General features: G+C 56.2%; 7 protein-coding genes across 7 annotated transcripts in view; 3 read left to right on the top strand and 4 right to left on the bottom strand.

Moving 5' to 3' along the window:
* CTHT_0050280 (uncharacterized protein) overlaps positions 1–892 on the bottom strand; it is a gene marked incomplete at both ends in the record, with an annotated part of 2,441 nt that extends 1,549 nt beyond the window's left edge. The window contains 4 exons of the mRNA XM_006695313.1: positions 12–159; positions 216–417; positions 479–576; positions 626–892. Of these exons, the coding sequence (XP_006695376.1) occupies positions 12–159; positions 216–417; positions 479–576; positions 626–892 (715 nt within the window). The remainder of the gene's footprint in view (positions 1–11; positions 160–215; positions 418–478; positions 577–625) is intronic.
* A 943-nt stretch (positions 893–1,835) lies between these two features.
* CTHT_0050290 (uncharacterized protein) lies at positions 1,836–4,627 on the top strand (the record flags this gene model as incomplete). The annotated part of the gene is made up of 5 exons (XM_006695314.1): positions 1,836–2,154; positions 2,269–2,507; positions 3,262–4,150; positions 4,215–4,535; positions 4,608–4,627. The coding sequence occupies 5 exons, from the start codon at positions 1,836–1,838 to the stop codon at positions 4,625–4,627; spliced, it is 1,788 nt and encodes a 595-aa protein (XP_006695377.1).
* Positions 4,628–5,244: 617 nt separating this feature from the next.
* On the top strand, positions 5,245–6,719 carry CTHT_0050300 (uncharacterized protein; the record flags this gene model as incomplete). The annotated part of the gene is made up of 2 exons (XM_006695315.1): positions 5,245–5,368; positions 5,452–6,719. The coding sequence occupies 2 exons, from the start codon at positions 5,245–5,247 to the stop codon at positions 6,717–6,719; spliced, it is 1,392 nt and encodes a 463-aa protein (XP_006695378.1).
* Positions 6,720–6,776: 57 nt separating this feature from the next.
* CTHT_0050310 (putative regulator of ty1 transposition protein) lies at positions 6,777–8,312 on the bottom strand (the record flags this gene model as incomplete). The annotated part of the gene is made up of 1 exon (XM_006695316.1): positions 6,777–8,312. One exon carries the CDS (start codon positions 8,310–8,312, stop codon positions 6,777–6,779), a length of 1,536 nt encoding a protein of 511 aa, XP_006695379.1.
* A 338-nt stretch (positions 8,313–8,650) lies between these two features.
* On the top strand, positions 8,651–11,263 carry CTHT_0050320 (mitochondrial 54S ribosomal mL57 domain-containing protein; the record flags this gene model as incomplete). The annotated part of the gene is made up of 6 exons (XM_006695317.1): positions 8,651–9,080; positions 9,140–9,372; positions 9,428–9,535; positions 9,944–10,108; positions 10,524–10,610; positions 10,667–11,263. The coding sequence occupies 6 exons, from the start codon at positions 8,651–8,653 to the stop codon at positions 11,261–11,263; spliced, it is 1,620 nt and encodes a 539-aa protein (XP_006695380.1).
* Positions 11,264–12,131: 868 nt separating this feature from the next.
* On the bottom strand, positions 12,132–12,670 carry CTHT_0050330 (uncharacterized protein; the record flags this gene model as incomplete). The annotated part of the gene is made up of 2 exons (XM_006695318.1): positions 12,132–12,578; positions 12,647–12,670. The coding sequence occupies 2 exons, from the start codon at positions 12,668–12,670 to the stop codon at positions 12,132–12,134; spliced, it is 471 nt and encodes a 156-aa protein (XP_006695381.1).
* A 1,152-nt stretch (positions 12,671–13,822) lies between these two features.
* Positions 13,823–14,940, bottom strand: CTHT_0050340 (uncharacterized protein; the record flags this gene model as incomplete). Its single annotated transcript, XM_006695319.1, has 2 exons — positions 13,823–14,772; positions 14,826–14,940. 2 exons carry the CDS (start codon positions 14,938–14,940, stop codon positions 13,823–13,825), a joined length of 1,065 nt encoding a protein of 354 aa, XP_006695382.1.
* Between the last annotated feature and the right edge of the window lie 668 nt (positions 14,941–15,608).

Below are 15,608 nucleotides of genomic sequence, written 5' to 3' on the forward strand. Positions count from 1 at the left end.
GGGTTGAGGACATGTAGCCCCCCTCGCGGCGATCCACTCCCTGACCATATCTCCCTTGGGGTTGGGGCGTGCGCGGGGGTCCCAGTCCGGGTGATGAGCGTTGAAATCCCCCACTATAATGAAGGAGTTGGGATCAACCTGGAGGGAGCAGAGAGTGCGCTAAGAGTTGTTAGCGATGTCAAGGTTGGATGTAGATAAACGTTGACTATAGTGACCCCTTGAAGGGAGATAGTGACTAGCCCGTGCTCTGGGGCGGTCGGGGCCAAAGTCGAGAGCCGGCGGTTAACGTAAATCGCAGCTCTAGTAGCTCCATCATCGATGGCGTGAAGGGTGAAGTCCAGGTGACGTCGAACCCTGCCGAAGATGACCGGAGGAGGCTCCTGGATACACACCACCTGATACCGGTGTCTCACCGCCCTTTGGAGGACACCGTCGATGTTGGCCAGGGACCTTTGTACATTGGCTGAGATGACCTTACAGGTCCGACTCATCGTCAGAGTCTAGACTAGTTCTGACGACGATGCAGTCCTCGGTATGCTCCTCCTGCTCAGGCTCCACCCGGGCGGCGGAGCGGGCCTGAGGGGCCGGTTAGTGGGGACTCCGGTGCTCGAGCCGCCGATCGGACCTCTGATCCTGGCTCTAGCCTTTTTGGCGAGCTCTGCGGCTGCCGAGGGGGCTCGGTGCGGGCCCGGAGAAGGGAGCCAGCGGTGGGAGTAGAGCTCTGAGGTTGAGGGGGCTCCGACGCTCTGTCCGCCGGGGCTTGTGGGGCATCGGGGAGGACCTCGTCGCCCATTATTTGTTGGGGTGGGGCCTCCGGAGCTGCCGGGGAGGAGCCTTCCTGATTAGGGCGTTCTGTGGGGGCCGGGGCGGGGGCGAGAGAAGACTGCTTCATCTAGAAGCTCGGTAAGCCGCCTGGCCGGCCTTCCTGACGGTCTTCCCTGGGAGTCCATCAGTTTCATGACCTTGCCCTGCCAGACCTTCGGCTTGGCCGGGCAGTCTAAGTGGCCTGGTTTTGCTGGCTCAAACAGTTTGGGCATTGGGGAAGGGGAGGGTGTTGGTTGTGGTTATGTGCCGGAGCGCCGCACTCGCCGCACTTAGGGGCCGAGCGGCACTTGTCTTTATGGTGGAAGCCGAAGCATCGTTCACATGTGTAGATTCTAACCTGCTCTCATCGGTGGCTTGAAAAGCCGTACCACCTATCTATCCACCGGACACCTGCTGTGTATAATATGTGAATGTTACTATCAAGTGCTGCGTATCGGAGATATAAATGCCAATGGGAGTTTCATTGGTTTGCGCAAGCTTTGCTGGATGGAACTCTTGAGATTACTGGTTGGGACTCCGGGGAAGATTTTGGGTGTGGCCAGTACTTTCTTCAGTCACTGCGTTCAGACTCGTAGGTTGATGTGAGGACTGACGGTTGCCTATTTGGTCGTTCCTTCGGTTAAAAAATCTATACACAGTGCACACAACTTTGAAAGTTTGTAGGTCACTTTCAAATCCAAATTCCGCTTCCCATACTATATCATGCCATCTGCGGTGCTCTCTCTGCCTTTTTACTCTTCCCAACGCCAAATGCCGTAACAGCGGTACCAACAGCATCAGCAACGACAACGGCTCTGGGGGTGGCGACAGCCCCAATAAGCCTAAGTATGATACTTATGCTAACGAGCTAGAGGAGTGGGACGAGTGGGAGAACCACCTGGTTTCCCCGCTTCCACCACGGCCAGCAAGGCCGCCAGATCAACCAGCCCGGGAGCATCCCCAGTTACATTGAGCCGGCCTCAGTCGTCCACCAGCGCCAACCGGGCTGTATAACGTCCTCAGCATCCCCAATGGTCGTGTCAACTTTTGGGCCAAAACGCCCAACTTCAGCCACCAGATCGGCAGTACCTCGTCAGCGTCCACAGCGATGCCAACACTCTGAAGGCTGCGGTCGAGCAGATCCGGCGTCTTGTAACGCCCAGGATATCGTCGTTTGCTGCGATGAACATCAACATTCAACTGGAGTCATCCGGGCCGCTTGCGGCCCAGTAGAGGGAGCCCGCCAACACGCCAATCCGCCGGTGCCGGTCTTCGCTGCAACTCCTGTTGTCACAGCTCTTGTCACTGCTCCTGTTATAGCTCCCGCCGTCTTGGCACTCACGCCTTCCGGTTGGCACCATCTCATATCGGCTTTTTTGTGGCCCTTGCTCTCCCGCCAACCAACAACAGTATTCGAGCGGCAGACAAGGGCAGAACAGTAGGCGGATGTGCCAGCAAGGCCAGCAGACGCAGCAAGCAAGCTTCTTAATGCCCACATCTGCGGTTCTGGTCCGGCCGGTCTGGCTCCTGCTCCAACCCACGCGACTACCCCAACCCCTGCTGCTGCTCCTGCTGCTGCCCTCTTCGTCTCGGCGTCCGCACCTGCGGCTTTTGTCCTGGCTAGTGTGACTCGGCCCTACGACCGCTCCAGCTCCACACTGTCAACAACCAGGGTGTGGGCGGTGTGGCTGAAGACAAAGATGGTAACTAAGCCATCTGTCGTTTGAGCTGTGATGTGACACTGACGCCCAGCTAGGTAATTTCTTGGCTGTGAAATTTGTCGCTGAGAGATCACTCAAAGGGGGAAGTGAAAGTAATGATGCAAGTTTCCCAGGTCATCGCTGTTGTGGAACTTGGTATCCACTATGTGCGCCATGTATATCTTATCTACCTTTGATCTGTGTTGTCGTGAGATAGAGGGGACGGAGAGGCCAACGCTGAGAGAATTATTGGGATGGGTTGGGAAGAGGATGGTTCAGATGAAGGGAGAATAGTAGTGATAATTGAATATGTTGTGCTTCACATTCCGTGTCGTCTCCTCGTTGTCCCTTCGGCGCAATGTCCCTTTGTGTTGCTATCTCTTTCCCGTCCCATTGGACTTTGTGATGCCAACAGCCCGCAAGGGGCTGGTCTTGTTTAAGGTACGTGATTATTCTGATTACTCACGTGACTACCCCGCACTGTAGAGTGGCAGCAATGTTGCCAGGTGGAAGGTTCACGACTGCTGCTGTACCCGATCAATTCTGCCCCTTTGCCTTTTTGAATGCTCAGAATACTGACCCACAGCTGACTCAACTTGTTGCAGTCTGTATAGCTGCATTTCCACATCTTTTCCGGGGACGTTACATGTATTGGTGACAATCCAGGCGTTTAGAACACGACAGCGTCCCACCAAGACACCCCACGGTCTTTTTCCAGAAAATTGCTCCACGCCTGTGGCGTCCATGCGCATGCCAGAAGGCTGGAGGTTTAGTGGTGTGGGCCGCCACACCGCCTCCTGGGGTCAACATCGCTTCCAGCATTGATCAAGGCCGCCTGCTCACAGCGCTCATCGAACCGTCTCCGCGACAGGTCCATTTGCCTATGTCGCGCAATTCACGAGCATGGTTGCCGGCCCTATTGAAGCCGGTATTGCTGGGAGCCACGCCTAGTGATTGGTCGCTACGATCATTGGATGCTTTTGAGCGTCTGGTGTTGACCCGAGTCATGGCCTTGTTCCCAGACCTTGGAGCCTGGCTGCTCAAGCTGCGTGCCATTCGTCGAGAAGCCCTTGCGGGGGATCCTATCTTCGCCATCGAGAAGCTCAGCAGCCTGCCACAGCCCCTCCAGAGCGATGAGGACCGAGATGTGTTGGTCGGCGCTGTTTTGACCCTTGGCACCAGCCTGTATGCCGCACTCGACATGCTGCGCGACCTGTTGCCCCAAGACAAGTCGTGCGATCGCCTGGGCGAGATCCTGTGTCCAACGCTTGGTCAGCTACTGTCCTCCCTCCAGAGTACGCTGTCTTCGTTCGAACAGCACTCGTGCCAGAGCAAAAAGACTCCGACCGATCGCACAGCTCCCAGCTGTTGTCGGTCTCGGAGTCCGCAAAAAGCACCGGCCCCTCTTTCTATCGACCCTGCCCCGCACCCTAGTGGTTCCGAACCATCCGGGTCCTCAACATGCTCCACTTCCCGTCCGGACAGCTCCCAGGCCGAGACACACCACAGAAAGGCAAGCGGCCTGGTCCGAGCCATCCACGCTGAAATGCGTGTGCAGGCCGCCATCCATGTCGCCGTGGAATCACTTGAGTTCGCCGAGCGTCAGCTGAAGCTTGTCAGGGACCTGCACGCCCTTAATGGCAGCAGTACGTCATCCTTCCAAAAGTCCAGCCCAGACCCTCATATTGCCTCGTGCTAATCATGTCGCAGATATGGAAATTATTCAAAAGCACTTCTACGAGGGCTATAACCGTCTCATAATCCGTGCCATGGACCTCGAGCGACGAGAGCTCGGCCCGGTGCCAGACGCTCCTGTCACCCCATCTGGTTCAAGTTTTCTTCCACGTCCACTACTGACCGGTCTGCTCGACCAATCCCCCTTAGATGTGCGCTGCCGGTCTGTCTCCTTCCAGCATCCTCTCTCTGTGCCCAGGCCATCGACAGCTTCCGCAGTTCCACATGCGGGCAGCGATGCCTGGGGTGCGAAGTCATTGATGCGACGCAACACTGTCGAGGGCCTCAACCAAGAAGGTACGAGCCTGCGGTTCATTGCGTGCCTTTAATAGGCTTTTGCTGACAAGTACAGCCTCTCAAACACTGAAGCCGAAACCGTCAGGGCCTAAGCGGCGGCTCTCGCTAGCTGAAGAATTGGCTATGGTTGATGAGGACTCGGACACGTTCCCGGAAGATGAATCTGAATCCGAAGCAGCCCTTGACGACAGCCATCACGACACATGTGACGATTTCCATGTAGAGCAGTCCAGAAGCATAGTGGACGATAATGATAAGCTCCGGCCAATTCATGTACAAGTTTTAGGTCCTGGGTAGATTACCTAATATACCATGACTGTCTTGTTGAAAGTCGAATGCAAACCACTGGCACGATGGTGAGACCACGAATCAGTAGTACTGTGGGAGGATAGAAGCAGGAATGCATGGATGATTGGAAGAATGGAAAAAGGACCTTGAGAGAGAAAGGAAGGGAAGAAAAAATGAAAAAAAAGAAAAGAAGGGAGAGAAGAAGGAATGAGGGGAAGAAGGAATGAGGGGAAGAATGGAAGAAAGGAAGGAAAGGAAGACAAAAAGAAGAGAAGGATTAAGAGAATAGATGGAAGTACGAATGGGGGAAAAATGCATGGAACAACAGGCCAGTCCAGCCAAACCCCAATTAGGGTTAGGGATGCGGGAGGTAAAATTTTTGAGGCATCACCGTAAAGACAACCGACATCCGCCACGCAAAATGGACATCTTCTCTGCTCAAACCAGCAGCTTTCTTAGCTGGTTCCAAGCCCTTCCGGGGGCAACGTTTCACCCAGACATCGCGATTGAGGATCTCCGGGGGCGCAAAGCGGGACGTGGCATTGGTAAGTACGACGAACACAGGCAGCGACGACACAGCGGCAAACTCACAACACAGTTGCCAAAAAGGATATTGCGCCAAACACAGTCCTGTTCACGATCCCACGCGATGCCATTATATGCGCAACAACATCGCCGCTGAAGGAAAAGATCCCGGACGTGTTTGACCTCGACAGGGATGACGATGAGGACGAGGATGGCAGGTCGGCGCAGGACTCGTGGACGCTGCTGATCCTAGTGCTTATGTACGAGCACCTGCAGGGTGAATCATCACGCTGGAAGCCGTACCTGGACGTGCTGCCGTCGTCCTTCGACACACCCATGTTTTGGGCGCCCGATGAGCTGGCCGAGCTGCAGGCGAGCGCGCTCGTGGGCAAGGTAGGCAAGGAGGAGGCCGACCGTATGATCCGAACCAAAGTCGTCAGCGTGATCCGCGAGCACGAGAATGTCTTCTTTCCGCCTGGTACCCGGCGATTGGACGACGAGGAGCTGTTTGCACTGGCCCATCGGATGGGTAGCACCATTATGGCGTATGCGTTCGATCTGGAGAATGACGAGGATGGCGAGGACAACGACGAGGACGACGAGTGGGTGGAGGACCGCGAGGACAAGACAATGCTGGGAATGGTACCGATGGCCGACATGCTCAACGCCGACGCCGTGTTCAACGCACACATCAACCACGGGAAAGATACATTGACAGCGACAGCGCTGAGGACGATCCGGGCGGGCGAAGAGATCCTCAACTTCTACGGGCCGCTCTCGAGCGCCGAGCTGCTGCGCCGGTATGGCTACGTAACGCAAAACCACAGCCGTTACGACGTGGTGGAGCTGCCTTGGGCACTTGTCGAGCAGGAAGTGCGGGCACGAGTCGCAGGCAATATGGCCGACGCCGATTGGGCCAAGGTACGCAGACTGGTCGAATCGGACGACGAATTTGAGGAGGCCTTCGTACTTGAGCGATCAAGCGAGGATCCGGATGCAACAGGACAAGTCAACGGCGAGGCCGTGTTCGAGGGCCTGCCCGACGAGTTGGGCCGACAGTTCCGGGGACTGCTCAAGGCGATTAAGAAGGTGGGCAATGTGGAGATGGCGGTGCAAGCATTGGAGGACAAGGAAATGCGCAAGGGCTTATACTTGCAGTGTGTGTTGAGCGCGCTGCGGGCGCGGGAGCAGCAGTACGCGACCACATTGGAAGAGGACGATAAACTGCTGGATGGTGCATGCGAAGGCAGACGAAGGATGGCCATCTGGGTGAGACGCGGCGAAAAACAATTGTTACGGGAAGCACAATCGTGGATTCGGCGCCAATCGGACGAGGACTGGGCACCTCCTGCCAAAAAGCGCCGATTATAGTGTAGATAGCATCTACATAGCATCGTTGTTGAAGGTGTACACATTTACTCCTACCGTCTAACTGCTGGACGCACTCTCCTCTTTTTTCTTCTTGCGCACCAGGTTCGCGCCAAGAACGTTTACTCGCGGCTGCAGCTGGGCGTCGGACGGCTTAGAATTCATCCTCCGCACGAGTCCTGTCAGATTTGTGATGCCTGCTGCATGGATTTCTGTCTTTTCGGGCGCAGTTGCGCGGCCAATGACCTCGACCTCAGGGGCACCGAGCTCGTGGATCCAGCGACGAGAGCTGCCGAGGGCCTTGTCGAGCGTGGAAAAGTCGAGATGGAGCAGCAGCTCGATGATGCGCTTGTACTCGGCCTCGTCGACGACACGGTCGCCACGGCCCTCAGACGGCCAGTAATAATATGCGGTAAGGGTCGGGCGGTCAAGCAGGCCGTTTCGGAGGACGGTCTTGATGCGCGGCTCGCGGGGCTTTATGGGACCGCTCAACTTCTTTTTTTTCTTTCTCCTGGCCTTATACTTCGCTGCACTACTGGACTCCGGCAATGGCTGGGGCTGTGGATGAACGTCAGCGGAAGCGGCTGAATCAAAGACAAGCCAAATAAAGCCGGTTAAACGGCCGCTGGAGCACTCCTGGCGAAATGCCATCATCTCCCAAAATTGATCCAGTGTCTTGACGCTCTTCCAAGCCCCAATGCTATGTTTTCTGGGCGAGACCTCCTCGTCAAGCTCATCGCGGAAGCGGCTCTTAGGGTCGTCGGGGTAGCCGGGGATCAGACAGCGCGGAGGGACTCGGCCGAAGTCGCGGACATAGCGAGAAATCTTTTCAAGTGGGTGACCGACGGTCCAGTTTACCAGGCTGGACGGTGTGCGGGGCAGAAACGACCGCGTTTCGGTCTCTTCCAGACCAGGCACGATCAAGTATCCCTTTGTGTTTGCCCACTTCTCGCAAGACAAGCCCTCCATGAGGGGATTGAGGACACGACACCACCAACGAACGAGACCCCAGTCATCGAGAACATGCTTACCGGCATTGCGGATGCTGCCGGGAAAGAGATATTGGTCCTGGGCGCGGGCAAAGAGGTTGACGATGGACTGCACATTGGGGCGCTTGCGATGGTCGAGCAGGTAGGCGAGAAAGGTGGCGCAGACTTGGCGGATGGGCGATGGCGCACCCTTGGGCAGGCCGAGCAGATGCAAGTAGCCAGTCGAGTCGGTCTTGGAGACGAACAGGATGGTTTGATAGGCGGTAGTGAAGATGAAGACCTCGATGGCGAAGGCGAGGAGAGGAAGGCGTGGAGGAGGTTGCTTGATGTCGTCGGTGCCGGGCGATGCGCGCTTCAACGAAATGGTAGGAGCGTTGGGATGGATAGAGACGGCGAGAAAGTGACTCTCGCGATACGTCTTGTCAGGTCGCTCGCCTGGTGGGGCTGGACACAGTGGCTCAGTTCGAGTCGGCGGCGTCGAGACGTGGTGAATGCCGAACCGATGGCCCTGCGGCAGCACCGCTGCGAGCCGGTTGCGCAGAGAAGTGTCGTAGGCACCAGGCTTGTTGACTGGCGGATTCGGGCTCGGAGGTGTGGGTGATGCCATGGTTGAGCGATGCTTCAGATTGAAGATGATGCTCGCGGCAGGATGAGTGGAGACAGAGTTGCACCATTGACGCGAGGAAGCCGCGCTGTCACGTTTTGAAAAGAGACGCATTGGCCAATCAGCTCCAGCAGGAAAGGCGGGGTAGCGCACAGATCAGCTTTTGCTCCATTATGCCAAGACATGGCTGACAAGGTCGCCAAGACAACGGCAGAACGCTGGAAGTCGCAGTAAAAAAATCCCGAGGCCGACGACGACGAAGACGCTCTTGGAGTGCTGCCCTGCCCTGCGTCGACGATCCCCTCCGTCGCCTTCCCATATCCCCTGCCATACACGACGCGATGGCGCTCACTCCATCTCGATCGGCCTTTTCGTCGGCCTGGTCGGCGGCGCTGTCCTACAGTGGCCGATCGCAGTGTCTCGCCCGGCTGACCCGTTCCTTTTCCAGCTCTACCCGTTGCAGCAGCAGCAGCAGCAGTAGCGAGACGACCACTGTCGAGGTCCAGGAAGACAAAAGGCCTGAGCGGCCGCGCTGGTCGTACACCCCGGAACGTATGCTCGGCCCCGGCTTCTCCATCAACATCGTCAAGGACCCGTCTCGCAAGATCTGGCACAATAATGACGACCCGGAAAAGCTCGACGCCATGTACAACCGCCTGCTGGGCCCCAACGGCGACAAGATGCTGCCTGAGGAGATCAAGTGGCTGGCCATCACCCACAAGAGTTTTGACCAGGGGAGGAGAGGCTTCAATACCCGGCTGGCCTACTTTGGTGCGTTTGCTCCTCCATCCTTGAGCTTGTGCTCGGTACTGATGAAAAATCTGGTCCAGGACGCCTGATTGTGGCCCTTGAGGCGACACGAAGCATCATGATCACACCGTCCCCGTCGCAGAAAGCGCCCGAAAGGGACCAGTTTGGCCGCATGCCCTTCCAACACCCGGCCCTCGCCAACGTTGACAAACTCAATACCCGTCTGCCGCAGGATATTGTGCAAAAAGACAAGCTGGCCCAGCTCGCAGTCGATGTCGGCCTGCCTGCCGTCGTGCGGTGGAAGCCCAGGATGGTACATCCGGCCCTATTCTGTACTGTTGTACCGAGCTCTGCTAACAAAGTGCCAGCCCGAGGACCTCGAAAGCTCCGGTCTCACTGTCGTCCTCAACACGGCGCTGTACGCCATCGTCGGCGCCATCTCTCTACAACACGGTGCAGAAGTCGCCCACCGCATCGTGCGTGACAAGATTCTCAGGAGGCTGGGCGCATGAGCATAAAGATATACCTGTATAATTCCTGTACCATATTCCGGCATAGAGGCACATGAATTTCACGTCATTCTGATTCTGAGTTGTGAGCTTACAGTTGTGACAGAACTGTTACAGGATTCCAGGTTCTACAAACGTCTATCCAGGAACAAACCATGCGAGAGTTTCCAGATCAAGCTGTGATTCGACAATGAATGATGCCAAGAGCCAACTACCAGACCAAGACTGCAGTGATGCCCCTATCTTCTACGCCTTACCGTCATCTTCATGCCATTATCTAGGTTGTTTGGACGGTCAGCATCAGCAGGCTTCACGCGCTGCAAGCACTTACATCGTACAGTCTGGACTTGGTCCTGTGCTATCCCTTTCGTTCAGCACCAGCTGTCCGTTCTCGTCCAGCTCCAGCTCGCCGAGCCCGACCTTGACAAGGTTGAAACAGCGAGCCACGGCCGGTACAATGACGCGCGTCTCGATGGTTGCCAGAGCCTGGCCAATACAGCTCCGCGGCCCTCGCTCGGATGGGCATCAGGCACCTGCTGGGTATTTGCGATACCCTTCGCCCGTCTCGCTGGTACTTATGTTTCCCGAATCACCAAGCCAACGCTCCAGCACAAAATCGTCAGCCGAGTCACCAAACACGGCTCCGTCTCGCTGGATGATGATCGCACAGTTATACAGGATCATGCAACCATCGCACAGTGTCTGGCTCTCGGGCGTCTGCACGGTAAACCTTAATCCCAGAGGGACCATGCGTGCAGTCCCGGCAAGAGGGTGCAACCGAAGAACTTCCTTGACGACGGCAATCGTGTAGGTCATGCGATGGATCAGTTCTCGCCCTCGAGCGCAAGTAGCTTGTCCCTCACAACGGCCAAGTCTGGATTCTGTCCCAAACACTTCGACGAGCTTGTTACACACTGTCTCAAGCACGCGCGGAGACCGTGACAACTCGTAAAAGGTCCAGGCCAACAAAGATGCCGGTCGTGTCGTGCCTAGCAAAAAGAAACGTCTTTACCTGGTCCCGCGTATAGCGCAGAAGCTCAGGGTGAGTTCTTCATTTCATTGCAGACAAAGGGTCAACACACTGCGCGACTCGCCCAGCCTACTCCCTCCTTGCTGTTTCTGCTCAGCGTGCCTTCGCCGGACGATGGACTCGATCAAGGAGTCGATTTGTCGACGCAAACGATGCTGTTGTCACTCTCGCTTCAGGTTCAGCCATCACGGGGAGTAGTCGTCGAACGCATACTAGTGCAGGAGCTGGTCAAACAGCTTAATCAACTGTCCCTTGCGCGAAGAGTCCGGACGCTGTGCGTCAAAATTGACGTTCATGACAATGGCCCAATGATGTCAAAAGTAAGATTAATGGTGAGCTTGCTCATGAGGAATTCGTCCCCCCGCGCTCACCTACTGGCCCAGCAAATCGGCAAAAATGGCCACCTTATCCAGGACAGCGGGCAAGAGGGTGAGAAGGTGCTGAGGAGCACAGCTGAGGTTGGCACGCTTGCGCATCTGTTTCCATTTCTCGTTCTGCGCTGCCAGGTTAGCTCCTGTGTGCCCCCTGACAACCCTGTTACCAACCTGCTTCAGCAGAATGAGCGTTCGGCAATTACTCTCACCAGGGAGCTTATCGTTGGCGACTTTGGGACGCTCCAGGGGAACAGCTTGGAGATCTTGGAGATCTGCTCGGTCACCTCATAGCTGCCAACCACGAGCATGGGGAACAGAGCTGGGCGGAGATCCACACCATAACGGAGGGGTTGCCCAGATCCTGCATCACTTGCGCAAGTAACTCATCTACCGGCTTTTGTTAGCAGTTCAGTGCCTGCCCAAGGCTCAACAGTCAGGCAACTATGGCACACCCCGACTGATGTACTTATTCAGAGTTCCAAGTTGCTAAGCAACCATGACGGCTTGTGTTGAGGAAAATGCGCGAGATGCTTCAGTCGCCAGTGCCTCCCCATCCTGAGTAGGGAAATTGCCAGTAGCGGCGCAATAACGATAAGGGCCAGTAGCATCATGGCGAGTATTATTTGGCAGACGGCAAAAAGTCCGATGGGTGGTCGGGCTCGCTTCCAGGCTCCCGTCAAGACCCATAACCCCAGGCACTGACGACATAACTCGATTCCAGAGTTTCCATTTTGTTGTTTCATTTCACGGGAACAACGGGCAGCAGCATCGGCATGCGTCCAGCACAGCTACATACCCAGAGTCTTCTGTCGTTGCTACATGCAGTGGCTTGAGCACTTCTCCCCATAAGCCGGTTTGATCAATTAAGGCCATTTTATGGACGCTGTCCCTCGAGCGCATGCAGGTTGTCATCAAAAAAAATCTTCAATTGCAATCAGCTAATGCTATGCCGTAACTCATCCGAGTCAGAATGCATCGAATCGTGATCATGCGAGACGAAAGCAGAAAACCAAATCCCAAAAGCGTGAATAAACCAAACCCAAATGTCCAACCCAAACCCAAATGCGTGCAACCCGATCAAGTCGTCACGCGGTCGTCGTCGTGAGAGCCGAACCGGCCTGGCCAGCCACGGGCGTTGCAAGGGAGCCACTTAAGCCACTTAAGCATGGTTGTAAACGCCGACGTTGCTGGCGCTGTCATGGGGATAAACAGTGCTCTGAGAGACGGTCGATGCGTTGTCCTGGGCATGGACGGCAGGGGTGTACTTGCCACTGCTGCCGCTGAGGCTGTAGTTGCCCTCGTAGCCCGAAACGGAGCTCGGAGGAGGCGCGCTGGTGCCGGCGCTGATGGGGATTTCCCTCATGCGACCGCCATTGACGATAAGCCGGACCCCAGGGGGCACAACGATATTGCCGGTGGGGTTGTTAGAAGGCTTCTGGACGATAAGATCCGGCTGAGAATCGGGGGCCTTCTCCTTGTAGAAGATGACAGACTGGCAGTCCTCGAAAACGAAGTGGCGATACTTGCCAGCGGCTGGAACCTCAAGCCTGTTGGTTCGGACGGCGTCATTGTCGTTGAGCTCGATGGGGTTGTTGGTGTTCCACACCTAGTGGGAGTTAGTCTCAGGCACTGCCTTACAGCTGACATGCTGCATAAACGACCGAGAGGACTTACGAGGCCGTTGAGGTAGGAAGCCATTTTAGCAGATGAATTTGCAGAAAACACGGAAGACTCAGATGGGGTTTCTATGAGATTTGGATCTGCTACTGGTCTTGCTATTTGCTGATGTGGGAAGCTTCGAGTCTGACGGAGCAGGGAGAGACGGCGGATACTTATACACAAGGGACTTGGAGACAAGACGGAAAGACAGTCCAGCAAAGGACGTCTTCATGCCCTAATTCCCAACCTCAGAGATGGCTCGCTCTGTCATGATCCATCACCCATGCCGGTGACTCGCGTCGTTGAGATCGCAAAGGTAGATCACCATGGGCCCATCCAGATGCCAGATCACCAGCACGGGCGCAGGCGGCCCAGGGGCAGGGGGTTGCTGAGCCAATCAAGCTGTGGCAGTCCTAGGCAGCTCGATGAAAGCCGGCAAGTGGCGACCACGTCCAGGGGCCGAGATGGCGAGGACTTTTGGAGCCCAACAACGACCGGACAGGGTCCATCCCTTTCAGGCCTGTGTGACGTGGCGGCTCGCCTCGCCGAATGTGGGCGAATGTCAAGGCTGGCGTCCGCTGGCGTCTCCAACGGCGGCTGCCGCGGTGGACCCAGAGCCACAGCTCTGCAGAGCGCTGCACAGAAGCAGCATCAGGAGTCCAAACCTGGCAGCGGGGCTCGGCAGGGCGGTACGCGATTGGCCGGCGCGGATCGATCCGGGAGCTGGCCCGATGTGGCAATCATAGCTGAAGGAAAGGCCCGGCCATGCTCTCGGCAACGTCGGGCGCTTGGTGACGCAGCGATGCAGATGCAGAAGCGGCAGACTACGATTTATCGTCACGAACACGTATGCGCAAATGTTGTCGTTTGGCGCGCCTGGCGACGGCGACGCGGGAAAACGATGGCCAGTGGATGCGCCGGCAGACGATGTGACGATTCCTAGCACCATGCTCAGCGCTCGACACCGCGTGTGACAAGTCGATATTACTTGGGGTGCTGATGAGGCCATTTCGAGGGGCAAACCATCCACGTCGTGGGACTCGATGGTAGGAGTACTACACGGCCAGCATCATCCTCTCTGTGCCCAACGCTTACCCGCCTGCCATCTAGGATCTAGACTCTAGGAGCGAGAATTTGAGACTCCGTTCAACTCCATGTCAACACTAACAAATTGCTGATGCTCCTCACTGTTCACATGTGACTCTGCGCTTTGCGCATGCTGCTGGCCTTCGTGTTTGCCATCTTGCTCTCGCCACTGCTGCCACTACCCCTCTCGGCCAGGTTCCGCTGGCTGTCGAGGATCAGGTTGACGTGGTGACTAAGCGCGATCAGTTCGCCGCGCTCGTCCAGAATCAGCACCTCGAGGTCCAACCGGCCATTACGGATCTGCCTGGACTGCACCCGGATTTGTAGCCACTCGACGCCGTCCGCCGGCAGCGCCTTTTTTGTCTCAACGTTAAGCACGACCGTGGTGTACCAGAACCGGGCGTCCGGGGCAAACGGCACGAGCTCGCCACGACGCTGCATTTCCTCAGCTAGTTTTGGCCTCGGACGCTGCGCCTCGACGACGTACGGCCAGCAGTCGGCGACGTAGCCGAGTGTCGCATTCGTGAAGCGCTCTCCCGATGCTAAACGCACCCATTTGTCGATGACATACTTGGACGGCTGGCCGCCCCGAGGATCGTAGAACACACAGTTCTTCAAACAGCGAGCATAGCCTAGAGGGGCGCTCTTTGGGAAGCGGAATTGGGCCCAGTGAGGGTCGCGATCCTCGCGCAGCGCAACCAGGTCTGGCCTCCGCGGGGGAGGTATAGGATGTTTCAGCGAGAAGCCAGTCGGAAGCGAGACGCCCTCCTCCTTGGAGAGATCGGTCATGACGAGGTACGCAGCAATCTCCTTGCGCGTCGAACCAGGAGTGATCCATGGCTCTTTGGACAGAAGGCTCCGCTGGTAGAGGGTCGCATGAATAGTCGACAGCTGCCGGCCCAGCTTGACGTCCTCGATCACTATGATAGCCAAACCGGTCTCTGTACGGTTTAGATATTCAAAATGGGCGTTGAGCACATCTTGCTGGCCCCTCGGGGCGAGATGGAGGATGGCTGCTTGGAGGATGCACGATGCCACGTAGCCACCGTTGGGAACTGCAGAACGTGTGTCAGCATTGTCTGTGAGATGGACAGCTCCTCGAGCTCACCAGTCCCAATGCACCAGGAGTCAACCAGGTTGACTCTGTAGACATTGGCTCCAATCTTCTCGACCCGGGTCGCTTCCGCGAAGGGGACAAGCTCGTTGCTGGCCGAAAGATCCATGATGAGTGGTGGGTGTTTTTTTATCACAACAGTCAGCTCAACGTTCGTCTGCTGTTCAACTACGATGTCGAACTAGCGTCAAGTTTCTGGCTTGATGCTGTCGCTATCATCTTCGACGAATACCAACAGGTCAATGCCAAGACCGGATTGACGTCTTGGCGAACGGAACCTCGGCTGCAAGTGGGTGTCGGTATTCAGCCGATCTGCCGCCGCTTCAGGGTGTTCCAGATCTGCCATTTATATCAGATCATTCCACGTGGGATGCGGCAAGCTTCGCCTCACAATTTCTCTTTTGAGAAACTCCACGCTCACTTTTTGTGAGAGTCAGAAGTGCAAAAGCCAAAGAAGAGTTGTATACCACTTGCTGAAATGTGAATAAGTCAAACACCAAAACACCATAAGGATCGTGATCAACCTCGGTATTCGAACAGCTTGTCGGTGCCGCCTGGCTGATTAGTAAACAGCCCTCCATCCGCACAGAGAGCTCAGAAGCCAACCGAGTCAGAGCAATCGGATCCTGACAACCGTAGCAGAATAAATTATTAAGCTTTTCTACCAGCATCAGTTAATGGATCGGCATTGGCACATGAAGTACATGAAAATAGAGCAGGAACCCATGTCAGCTGGAAAAAATGTGGGTTCGGCGGAGCACCGAAACCGGGGGGGTC

The sequence above is a fragment of the Thermochaetoides thermophila genome (genome assembly GCF_000221225.1).
Source record: "Thermochaetoides thermophila DSM 1495 unplaced genomic scaffold scf7180000011820, whole genome shotgun sequence".
Classification (NCBI taxonomy): domain Eukaryota; kingdom Fungi; phylum Ascomycota; class Sordariomycetes; order Sordariales; family Chaetomiaceae; genus Thermochaetoides; species Thermochaetoides thermophila.